Source organism: Lachnellula hyalina, assembly GCF_007821495.1.
Source record: "Lachnellula hyalina strain CBS 185.66 chromosome Unknown contig00189, whole genome shotgun sequence".
NCBI lineage: Eukaryota > Fungi > Ascomycota > Leotiomycetes > Helotiales > Lachnaceae > Lachnellula > Lachnellula hyalina.
Genome location: NW_022157303.1, coordinates 1 through 11365, shown reverse-complemented (window position 1 = coordinate 11365; position 11365 = coordinate 1). Strand labels below are relative to the sequence as shown.

The following is an 11365-nucleotide window of genomic DNA, read 5'->3' as shown; positions in this document are numbered from 1 at the left end:
TAGTAAGTGAAGAATCATTGGTCAAATCCATGGTTTACTTATAAAGTCCTATGAACTGATTGGTGAGCTGTTATATTAACCAATCAGCTAGTGTATTGGTCAATTCCTAGAATTGGTGAGTAAATCATAGCAGATCTGTATTAGTCACATTGAAGAGGTGAGGTACGTGAAAAGTCAAACCATTTATTCCGCAAAGACTAAGGCTTCAACTTCAAGCTAGAGGTGGTGCAGCACAAGCGGAAATTATTAATCGGCTTCGCCGGTTTCCTATTATTCCACCGTGACAAGACTAGCTACAGCCCCATGCTGTCCCGCCCGAGAATCTCATGCAAATGTTGTGACCAGTCTGCGCGTCAAAAGTCCCCCAACAATCGCGCTTGCTCCAAGCACTACGACTTTAGCCAGGGAGATTTTCTCCAGAAGCCCACCCTCTTCAATAACGCGGCCCACCTTGTACAAAGGTCGCTTTTGTACTATGTATTTGGAAGACCCTTCAGATTCGTAGTCCCTATAGTCCACTTGCTCCATCAGCTTCTGAAATTCCAGCAGCATGCCCGGCCAAAGGTTGGTGACTAGCCCTGACTTAGTCTTGTACCAATTGTCGCATTGGGAGCTGTTCGCGGCGAAGGCTTTGAGCCGATTTTGCAGCATCATATTGTACTCTTCGGTTTTTTCCGGGCGCGGTGTCAGGCTCAGTGCTCCTCCTTGTATTCGGGCTTGCAGCACCGGATTGATCAAGCCGTTGATATATCTACTTTGGGCCTCGATTATCAGGAGGAAACTGTTATGGAGCAAGCCAGTGTTGGGTCCCATTATGATTCCAAAATTCGGCATGTCGTCGGCGCATGTGCCCAGGTAGGCCTGAGCACCGTCCTTCCACATCTCATGCAAGGCTCGACCGTTCCGGCCGAATATCTTCATTGGATGTAGGAAGTCAGTGGCTCGAAAGCCGGTTGCTAAGACGACGAGATCGTAGCCAGAGTCCGCATTCTCTACCTGCCCTGCTGTGCCAACAACACGAACAGATTGGCCATGGATGCTGTGAATTGGTCTCACCTCAAGCTCGACATTGGGAAGGTTCAGAGCTGGGAAAAAGAAATTCGTGACAACGAGCCGCTTACAGCCAACCGGATAGTTTGGTGTCAGCTTTTCCCACAGCTCGGGCTGATTGGGCAGTTGCTCGTGCATGTGGTCCAGGGCTTTCTTTTGCACCTTTTTGTTTTCCTCATGCTCGGGGAAGTTGCTAGAGACGTATTCCGTTTCGTTAAGGTCCACGTAGCGTCTGCGCCAGTACCTCTGCCAGAAAGAGAAATAGCGGTAAAGGGCTTTCCTCAAATTTGAGATCTCGTAGTCCCCACGAGGTAGGATCCAGTGAGGTGTTCTTTGGAAAACCGTCACCTTCTCCGCCACCTTTGCGAGCTCAGGTACAATCTGCACTGCACTGCAACCTGAGCGGAGACCCCAAAAAGTTAGTCATATAAGCGAAAAGAAAAAATTGCTATGATGGTGGTCGACATACCACTTCCTACAACGGCAATTCTCTTATTTTCCAAATCGTACGCCCAGTCCCATGCGGCGCTGTGCATCACCTTCCCTTTGAAACTATCCAAACCCTCGATCTCCGGCCATCTTGGTTGACTCAGCTGGCCCACAGCGCTGACAAAAAAATCACTAGATATGGTATAGTTGGAGGTAGCCTCGGCATCTTTGGAGCCTTTGGCTACCGTCACGCGCGTGTTCCACTTCTTAAGCTCGTCATCCCAGGTCGCGGATTCGGCAGTGGAACAGAACCGGATGTGTTCGTAGAGCCCGTACTCCTGCGCCACCCGGGTCAGGTAAGACAGGATTTCTTTCTGGCCCGGGAAATCTCGGCTACAATCGCTATTGGGGGCAAAGCTGTAGCTGTAGACAATGGACCGCAAGTCGACAGAGCAGCCAGGATACGTGTTCGCGTACCTATGAATCAAGCGTTGATTAGACATTTGCCTACACCAAGGATGACTGGTTGGTATTTCCCTCACCATGTCCCACCGACCCCGGAGGACTGCTCCAAAATCACAAAGTCTCGGCAGTTATTGCGTTTGATCAAATCAATGGCAACGCACATGCCTCCAATGCCGGCTCCGACGATGACTATTGAGGTATTTGTGAACTGCTGACCATTGCTCGATGAGAATTCTGGCCATGATTTTTCGAACGCCATGATTGCTCCCAGGAAAGTTAATCTAGAGTCTTTGCCAGCTTTTTGTTTTTCTTCTTATTAATAGTGCTGCGTCGTTGTCGTTCTGCTGGCTTGCGCAGGCTGGAAAGAGGCAACGCTACTCGCGCCAGCATAGGGCAGCATCCCTACCATAGGTACTTACTTATATAGGTAACAATGTAACATCATGATCTACGAAGTATCGAATGATATTTGAGAAATCGAGAAGACGTTAGAATTAAGATCCTTGGCGTGTCAGCTAGGGGTGGGCGGCAAAGCTAAAGATAAAAGAGCACATCATGGAAGGGCCGGCCCGCGCTGAATGGCGTGACGGGCCGCCTGGAGAGAGCCGCGCCGCGCCCCCGCTTGCATTTCTGCCCCGCTCCGCCCCGCCATCTTCCATCAATAGATTCTGCCGGTGCATGCTAACTAGCCCCCATACAAGGGACAAACGAGCTAAACTACAGTGGAGATGGCGTGCCCTCCAGGGCTAGATACGTACCTTAGCTTAGGTAGGGTAGGTAAGCTTACTCAAGTGTCCACGGGGGCCTAATGATGCATTGGGCCAGACCGACCCTCTGGTCATTACGGAGTAGCCTAGGGCGGGAGTTCCAGGCTTAGACGCAGACGCCGCAGCAGCCAACCCTCTGGCGATTCCATAGGATTTTCTAGCGCGGCAAAATGTATCGCTGTGAAAATCTAGGCAACTCATTGACTATAGGAGGTAGTTAGACCAAAGTATCTAGGTACTCTATGTAAAATAAATCTAATAAATTTGAAAATTTGAATAAAAATGTTTTTATATTTCTAGATACGAATTTATCAAAATTACTTATTATTTATAAGCAGTATTAAAAGAGTTGACATAAAATGTATTAATTTATAAAACTTATAAATATATTAGAGATGTTTTAAAGTTTACGGGCGGCAAAGCTAAACTAAAAGTTATTACAAACTAGTATAGCGCCAGGCAGATGGTGCAATGTATACCTAGTATGAGAATAAATTGGGTACTCCAAAAGTGTCAAAATGGATGCCAAAACACTGGACTATGTGCAACAAAGAACAGTACCCCATTGTGTGAGTCCGTATTTTATAACGCGACGCACAATTTTGAGTTCAATTCAATTTTACACTGCCCTACACATTCTCTCCACTCAAGTCGGTTGGTTCACAAGTACCTACCAAAAGGACCATAACAGCAAGCCGGAAATGGTTGGTCTACTACTCTCGTCATCGTCCAATGGCGTAACCCTTAAGAACAATGAGCTACCCTTTACAGCTAAGGGAAAACAGCAGCCGGGTGATTCTGGACAGAAGGAGGTAGTTTTGGGAGCGCAGTTGCCCGCACGTGATCTTCACACACGAGCAAAAGACAAGTCAATCGAGCATGAGATTGAGGACATAGAATGGCCTCAGAATGTCAAGCTCAATCAATTGGTTCAATCTGCGTGGGCAATACTTTTGTCTTGGTACGGGGAGGCCACCGATACTGTCTTCGATGTTGCGTTGCCAATATCAAAAATCGAACGAATTCCTGTACCCACAACCGCAACTGTTCGTATTGCGATTGAAGGAGATATGACTCTGGGTGCATTACAACACCAAATGATGTTACCGGCACTGGCAGCATCACCGATGACGACTCAAAGCATCGGCGAGCGGAGGGCTGATCTGGGCTGGCAATCCCAATCGTTGCTCATAGTGCAAGCCGCTGTCGAATTGGACGAGGCACAGGCCTTCGACGAAGGACCAGAACTGAACGCATACGCCATCACTCTTCACAGCCAAATAAAGGATAGTTCTTTACTCACGAAAATGGGTTTCGATTCGACTGCGCTCAGCGAGCGGGTCGCATCGCGAGTCGTGGATCACTTCAGGCACATATTGCGTCAGGTGACCAAGATCTGCCGTGCCGACACGGCTAGTACGAAAATCAGCGATATAGACGCGATGACTCCAGAAGACCTCGGCCAAGTCTGGAGGTGGAACGAGAATGTACCTGAAGAGGTGAACGGTTGCGTTCACTATCTATTTTCCCAAATCGTTTCTCGATATTCACATAAGACGGCCATATGCGCTTGGGATGGCGAGTTGACCTACGCTCAATGGGACACGCTCTCAACCGAATTGGCACATGGCCTCATCCACAGGGGGGTTTGTCCCGGAGATCTGCTTCCCTTAATTTTTGAAAAGTCCATGTGGGTGGCAGTCTCTCAATTTGCCGTCATGAAGGCTGGTGCGGCGTCTGTGGTCATCGATCCCTCGCAGACCGAGGCACGCATCAGGACGATAATAGACATTGCAGGGCCTGGCCTCATCCTATGTTCTCCTTCAACAGCTCCTCTGGTTTCTCGCATCACCGAAAGAAAGCCATTCGTTGTGCAAAAGGAGACTGTATCAGGTTTGCTGGAGCAAAGTCGAAATGCAGTAGGCTTCGAGACAACATTACCCGCCGTCAAGCCGAGCGACCTGCTCTATGTCGTCTTCACTTCCGGCACTACAGGTAATCCGAAGGGTGTATCAATAACACATTCAAACTTTACGTCGGCAATCAGGCATCAGAACGAGTACTTGAATTTCAAACCGACTGCGAGAGTTGCAGATTTCTGCTCGTACGCTTTTGATGTATCATGGTCCAATTTCATCCACACACTCGCGGTGGGAGCTTGCCTATGCGTACCATCAGAACAGGACAGAAAGCATGACTTCGTTGGATATATGATCAAAAATGGGGTGACATCTGTACACCTTACACCGTCGGTCGCTGCGATCCTGGACTTGGACAAAGTGCCAACGCTTGACACTGTTTTGCTCGGCGGCGAGACTATAGACTTGGATAAGATGCCATACCTTAGAAACATTGAAACCATAATCATCTTATACGGGCCGGCCGAGTGTACAGTGGATACTACAGGTATCATCATCAACGGTGGTACTACCCACGCTAGCATTGGATGGGCGATTGGATCAACTACTTGGATTGCCGACCCAAGCAAGGATGCCCTTACACCCGTCGGGTTGGTCGGAGAGCTGCTCCTAGAGGGACCACTGGTTGGAGCCGGTTATCTGAACAACGCCGAGAAGGCGGCAGCCGCCTTCATCGAGGATCCAAGCTGGTTACTACGTGGTAGTCCAGAAGTGAAGGGACGCCGCGGACGTCTTTATCGAACAGGAGACCTGGTACGCTACTCTCCTGATGGTGAACTGATTTACGTCGGGAGAAAGGATACCCAGGTCAAGATTCGCGGCCAGCGTACCGAGCTAAGCGACGTTGAACATCATATCCGTCGAGTTCTGAGCTCGATGACGGCTGTGGCAGATATTGTCGCCGAAGTCGTGACCCCAAAAGTTACCCAACGTCCAATGCTGGTAGCCTTTCTAAACATGCCTACGACAAGCACTGAACAGTTAAGGAAGAAATCTGCCTCAATTATCGAGATGCTGGATAGGGAAATGCCCGGCCAGGTGCCATCTCACATGATTCCAACTGCATATATCCCAATGACGGACCTGCCAAGGGGGTTGACGGGAAAGACGGACCGTAGAGCACTCCGTGAGATAGGTGCTGGACTGGACCGCAACGCACTTGCATATTTGTATAACTCCAATCCTGCACAGCACATCGAACCCACCACCGAAGCTGAGATGCAACTCAGGGATCTCTGGGCGTCAGTGCTCAATCATCCAGCGAGCGACATTGGGAAACACGACAGTTTCTTGCGCATTGGCGGTGATTCGATCGCAGCAATACGTCTAGCAACTTATCTCGGACGAATGGGGATGTGGTTGACGGTCCCGGATATCTACAGCCAGCCACAGCTCAGTGAGATGGCCATGCTCATGTCACAAAGTGACACACCAGCCCCGGAAGTCGTGCGACCGTTTTCCTTATTGAAAACCGAGATGGACAGGGATGAAGCGTGTCGCCGAGTAGCAGAGCTTTGCTGCGTCGGCTCTTGGCATGTGGAACCTTCACAGATTGAGGATATATTTCCCTGCACACCGCTTCAGGAGGGCCTTTTGGCCATGACCGCGAGGAGCGCTGGCAAATACGTGGGCCATCGGGTTGCTGAAATAAAGCCAGAAATCGACATAGCAAGGCTATGGGAGGCATGGCAAATAGTTTCTGAAAGATTTTCGGTACTTCGGACCCGCATCGTCGACATGCCAGGCCTGGGACTTGTACAGGCTGTCCTTGAAGAGGCATTGCAATGGCAGACCTTCTCATCTTTGAAGGACTATTATCAAAGCAGGAAGAGCGCCGACAAAGAAATGCAGAAACATCTCGTCAAAACCACAGCGGTGGGCTTGGGCATCCCTTTATCACGTGTCGCAATCATACTAGACGAAGCGGCAGGTAAGAGATATTTGGCGTTGACTCATCATCATGCGACCTACGACGGTTGGTCTATACCATTACTGCAAAAGGAGGTGGAGAAGGCGTACGGGGATGTGAGGGCAGAACTATCATCGCTTCCGATGCAAAGCTTTGTGAAATATGTCATAAGCCAACGTGGCGAAGAAGGGATGGCTTTCTGGAAGCAGCAATTTGCTGAGATAGAAGCATCGCCGTTTCTTGCCCTCCCCGCCAAGACGTACGAGCCAATGGCAGATAAGTTCATCAACCATTCGATCAAGGACATCCGCTGGCCCACGTGCGGTGTCACCCCCTCTTCCACGCTTCGTACGGCTTGGGCGACGCTCATCTCTTGGTACGTGGATTGTCCGGATGTAACATTTGGAGTTGTTGTGTCGGGCCGTCAAGCTCCTGTACCAGGGATCGAAGTCGTAGCAGGTCCTACCATCGCCACTGTCCCACTCCGAATTTTAGTCCGCGGAACAGTCGAGGAACTGCTACATGAGGTACAAGGACAAGCGATGGAGATGATTCCGTTCGAGCAGTACGGCTTACAGTATATTCGTCAGATAAGCCAGGAGGCCAGAATTGCGTGTGACTTCCAGACGCTTTTGTTGGTACATCCATCAGTCGAGGAAAGTACGGTAGAGAGCCTGGTCTTTGAAGATACTCTAAATGATCAAGCAAAGTATTCCGGCTCAGAAAACACATATGCCATGATGCTTACCTGCCAACCATCCGAGTCAAAATTGGATATGCAGCTGAGCTTTGATTCGACTATTGTCGAAGAAGAGGCTGCCGTACGGCTTCTTCAACAGCTGGAGCATATACTAGGCCAAATCGCCTCTATTGACGGCTCGAGGAACATATGCGATCTCGAAAGAGTCAGCGAGCGTGACTTGCATGACGTATGGAAATGGAATTCAGCAGTACCGCAGAGCATCGAGGACTGTGTCCACAATGTGTTTGCGCAAAGGGTCGCCGAAACTCCCGAGGCACCCGCCGTGTGTGCATGGGATGGCGAGCTGACATATGTCCAACTCGATCATTTTTCCACGTTGCTGGCGGGCCGCCTCCTCAGCTTTGGGCTCGGAGTTGGCCCAGGTGCCATCGTACCACTCTGTTTTGAGAAGTCAGTATGGGTGCCTGTCGCAATCCTTGCGGTCATGAAAGCCGGTGCTGCGTCTGTTGCTCTGGACACAACATTGCCTCGATCCCGATTGGAGGGTATTGTGACTCAACTATCAGCCAAGGTGATGTTGACCTCGAAGTCTTGTGCAAAACTTGGGGCCGATATCACCAATGCCCTAACGATGGAAGTGGGAGGCGACCCCGACAATTTCGAGCAGCTATATCAACCGATTTCCATTCCGAAAATGCCCACAGTCAGTGCATCATCTGCCCTTTATATCGTCTTCACCTCCGGAAGCACAGGCGCCCCGAAGGGGGCGATCGTTACACATACCAATTTCTGCAGCGCCATGCGACACCACCAACCACAGCTCGGGTTTGAAAGGTCATCAAGAGTGTTCGACTATACATCGTACGCCTTTGATGTTGCATGGTCAAATGTACTGCATGCACTAACCGTAGGCGCATGCCTCTGCATCCCCTCTGAGGACGAACGAACGGCCGACATCCACGGCTCCATCAATCGGCTGCAGGCAAATTTCATCCATCTTACACCGACCGTTGGACGGTTGCTTGATCCTACAGCCTTAAATGGCCTCAGTAAGGTTCTGTTCATTGGTGAGGCGCTCAAGGCTAGTGATATAGCCAAATGGGAGGCTTCCGGTGCCGAGATCTACAATACATATGGCCCTGCTGAGTGCACCGTCACGAGTACCGTTGAGAGAGTCCAAAGGGAGAGGTCAGATAGTAGAGTCAGAGACCCCAGTATCGGCAAAGGTGCTGGCGCGCTTGTTTGGGTCGTTCAACCTCGTGCGCCTGACAGGTTGGCTGCCATCGGGACCATAGGAGAGTTGTGGCTTGAGGGGCCGATTGTTGGTGCAGGCTATCTGAACAATCCCGAGAAGACAGCCAGTGCATTTGTCAAGGACCCCAAATGGCTATTGGATGGGATTCCAGGACGAGTGCCTGGTCGGCGTGGACGGCTCTACAGGACAGGTGATTTGGTCTACTATAACCCGGACGGCTCTCTTGAGTTTGCTGGGCGAAACGATACGCAGATCAAGATCAACGGCCAACGGATTGAGTTGGGAGAGGTCGAATACCACATTCGTCAACTACTTCCGAACAAGGTGGTGCCACAGATTGTGGTAGACCTGATCACTCCGGACGCTACTCGAACCCAAACTCTGGCAGTGTTCTTAGTTTTGCCCGACGATGACACCGCAAAGGTCGAGCTGAACGAGGTAACTGTCCCAATGATAGCGACCCTTCGAAAGGAGATGCCGAAATTGCTGCCCTCATACATGGTTCCCGGCGTATACATCCCCATTTCCCTTCCAAAGCTGCCTATGACAGCAACAGGGAAGACGGATAGACAAAGGCTTCGCGAACTAGGCAGAACATACATCCCACCGGCGTCTTCAATTTCAGACGCGAGTGCTTCTAATGCTATGCAAACCAAAACAGAAGAAGCCTTGAGGGATATCTGGGCTAGGGTGCTTGATGTCAAGCCTAATGTTATCGCTGCAGGTAATAGCTTCTCTGAGGTTGGGGGCGATTCGATCAAGATCATGTCACTGGCTATGGCAATACACAAGCACTTTGACATTAACATTGGGGTACCGCGATTGATCCAACAGCAGAATAGCTTACGTGAACTTGCCGCCGTAATCGACAACCTGCTACACGGCCAGTCCGTTGAGGAGCCGACACAGCCGACGTCAACTGACCTGGAGCGCGAGATAGACTTGCTGGTGAACAAGATTGGCTTTAGCCGTACCGCTACCAGGTCAACGGTCTTTCTCACCGGCTCAACCGGGTTCCTGGGAACCCAGATTCTCCACTACACACTCACAAAGCGTATATTCGACAGGGTCGTGCTACTTGTACGGAGTCTTGACGCACAGAAGGGGCTGGACAGGGTAATGAAGACGGCCAAGATCGCTGGGTGGTGGATGGAATCATTTACTTCTGCAATCGAAGTCTGGGATGGAGACCTCTCGGCCGAAAGACTGGGGCTGAACAATTCACAATGGAGTGCGTTGTGCGGCCGTCCGAGCGCACATGGAACTATCGATGCCATCATCCACAACGGTGCCAGAGTGCATTGGACCACGAACTACGACGGGTTAAAAGACGCGAACGTTGGTTCTACTATGCAGCTTCTGCAGGCCGCAGTGGCCTCCCCTTTCCTGAAGAGCTTTGTGTACGTCTCAGGTGGTCTCATTACAGATAACCAAACCTGGACCGAGGAGGAGGCAAGGAGAGCCAAAGGATACGACCAAACAAAATACGTGTCGGAAAGACTTGTGAGCGCTGCTGCCACGCAGTTTCACAAACCACGCACGACCTTCACTGTCATCAAACCGGGGCGGATCATCGGGGACGTATACACAGGTGTAGCAAATGCCGACGACTTCCTATGGAGGCTTGTGATGGGCACAGTCCGGCTCGGAGCCCGCCCAGTTGACTCAGAGACAGCTTGGCTCTCAGTGTCAGATGTTCGTCACGTCACAGAGTCCATTCTATGGCACGCGGCAGGAAAGAGTCGCGAACATTTCGTCAACATCAAGAGGGGAGTATGGGTCAGTGCCTTCTGGACTGCCGTCGAGGATCAATTACAGATGCAGCTGCGGCCGGTCTCGTGGGGCGAGTGGATTGAGCTTGCTAGGCAAGACATGGCGCGGGAGCAAGAACTGCATCCACTATGGCCGGTTCAGCAGTTTTTGGGCGCTCTCGGTTCCGATGTCAAAGTCTGCGATCATGAGAGCTACGAGGGGGAAATGCGAGAGGTGCTCGCAGCTGCGCGACAGAACATTGAGTATCTTCGAGGCCAGGGTTTCCTGGAAGCCACCGGTGGAAAGCAGATCAATGGCAAGGTAATTTCGAGAACCCGAAATGTACGTACGACGGGTCCGACAGCTGTGAGCATCTGATACAGAGTGTTGTTCAAGGACCGCCTATAGGATAATAGGGATTTACGAGTTTATGAACTGCTAGTTGTCAAATATCCACGTATAATATGTGAGTAAATGTTATGCATGGAGTTGTTCAAATTGATAATAATCACTCGCTTTTTAACGCAATGGATACCACGACAGGCAACGCAATACTAGAAACGAAATGTAAGGATCAGATGATAGGGAACCACAATTTAGAGAGTAAGACGGTATAATAGTCGGTCATCCTTCTTAGCTCGCTTCGCTCACAGTCGGGGAAAGCGAATGTCCCGTGCAAGCGAATGTCCCACGCTAAAATCTATACCAAAATCGTAATAATTCAGGTCTAAAACTATAGGTTGAAAGTATAATAACTCTATTACACTTTAGATGCATTATAAAAAAAAATTATATAAGGTATCTCTATATATATATCTAGAGATATAAGTATATTTAAAAAAAACTTTTCCGATTTTCACGAATTCACCTATAACTTTTGCTATAACCGTCTAAATCGAACGATCGCGCTAGCATATTAACCGCCTTAATCTCAGCTTTCTTTTAAGCCTACCCTTATAGTTCTTACTAGGAAAATAAGTGAATGCGGGTTATCTAAAGGGTTTTTAACCCTAAAGGCCTCTTAACTGCCTCCCTCCCTCTCCTTCTTACCCCCCGCCCTCCCACTCCTATAGTCTATAGCGGCAGAAGATAATAATATAATAATAGATACTATAT

General features: G+C 49.8%; 2 protein-coding genes across 2 annotated transcripts; one reads left to right on the top strand and one right to left on the bottom strand.

Moving 5' to 3' along the window:
• Positions 1 to 324: 324 nt before the first annotated feature.
• ktnD_1 (FAD-binding monooxygenase) lies at positions 325 to 2203 on the bottom strand (the record flags this gene model as incomplete). The annotated part of the gene is made up of 3 exons (XM_031152784.1): positions 325 to 1448; positions 1520 to 1956; positions 2022 to 2203. The coding sequence occupies 3 exons, from the start codon at positions 2201 to 2203 to the stop codon at positions 325 to 327; spliced, it is 1743 nt and encodes a 580-aa protein (XP_031002082.1).
• A 1026-nt stretch (positions 2204 to 3229) lies between these two features.
• Positions 3230 to 10570, top strand: dtxS1_2 (Nonribosomal peptide synthetase; the record flags this gene model as incomplete). The annotated part of the gene is made up of 1 exon (XM_031152783.1): positions 3230 to 10570. A coding segment is annotated over one exon (7341 nt), but the record flags the coding sequence as incomplete, so codon positions are not given.
• Between the last annotated feature and the right edge of the window lie 795 nt (positions 10571 to 11365).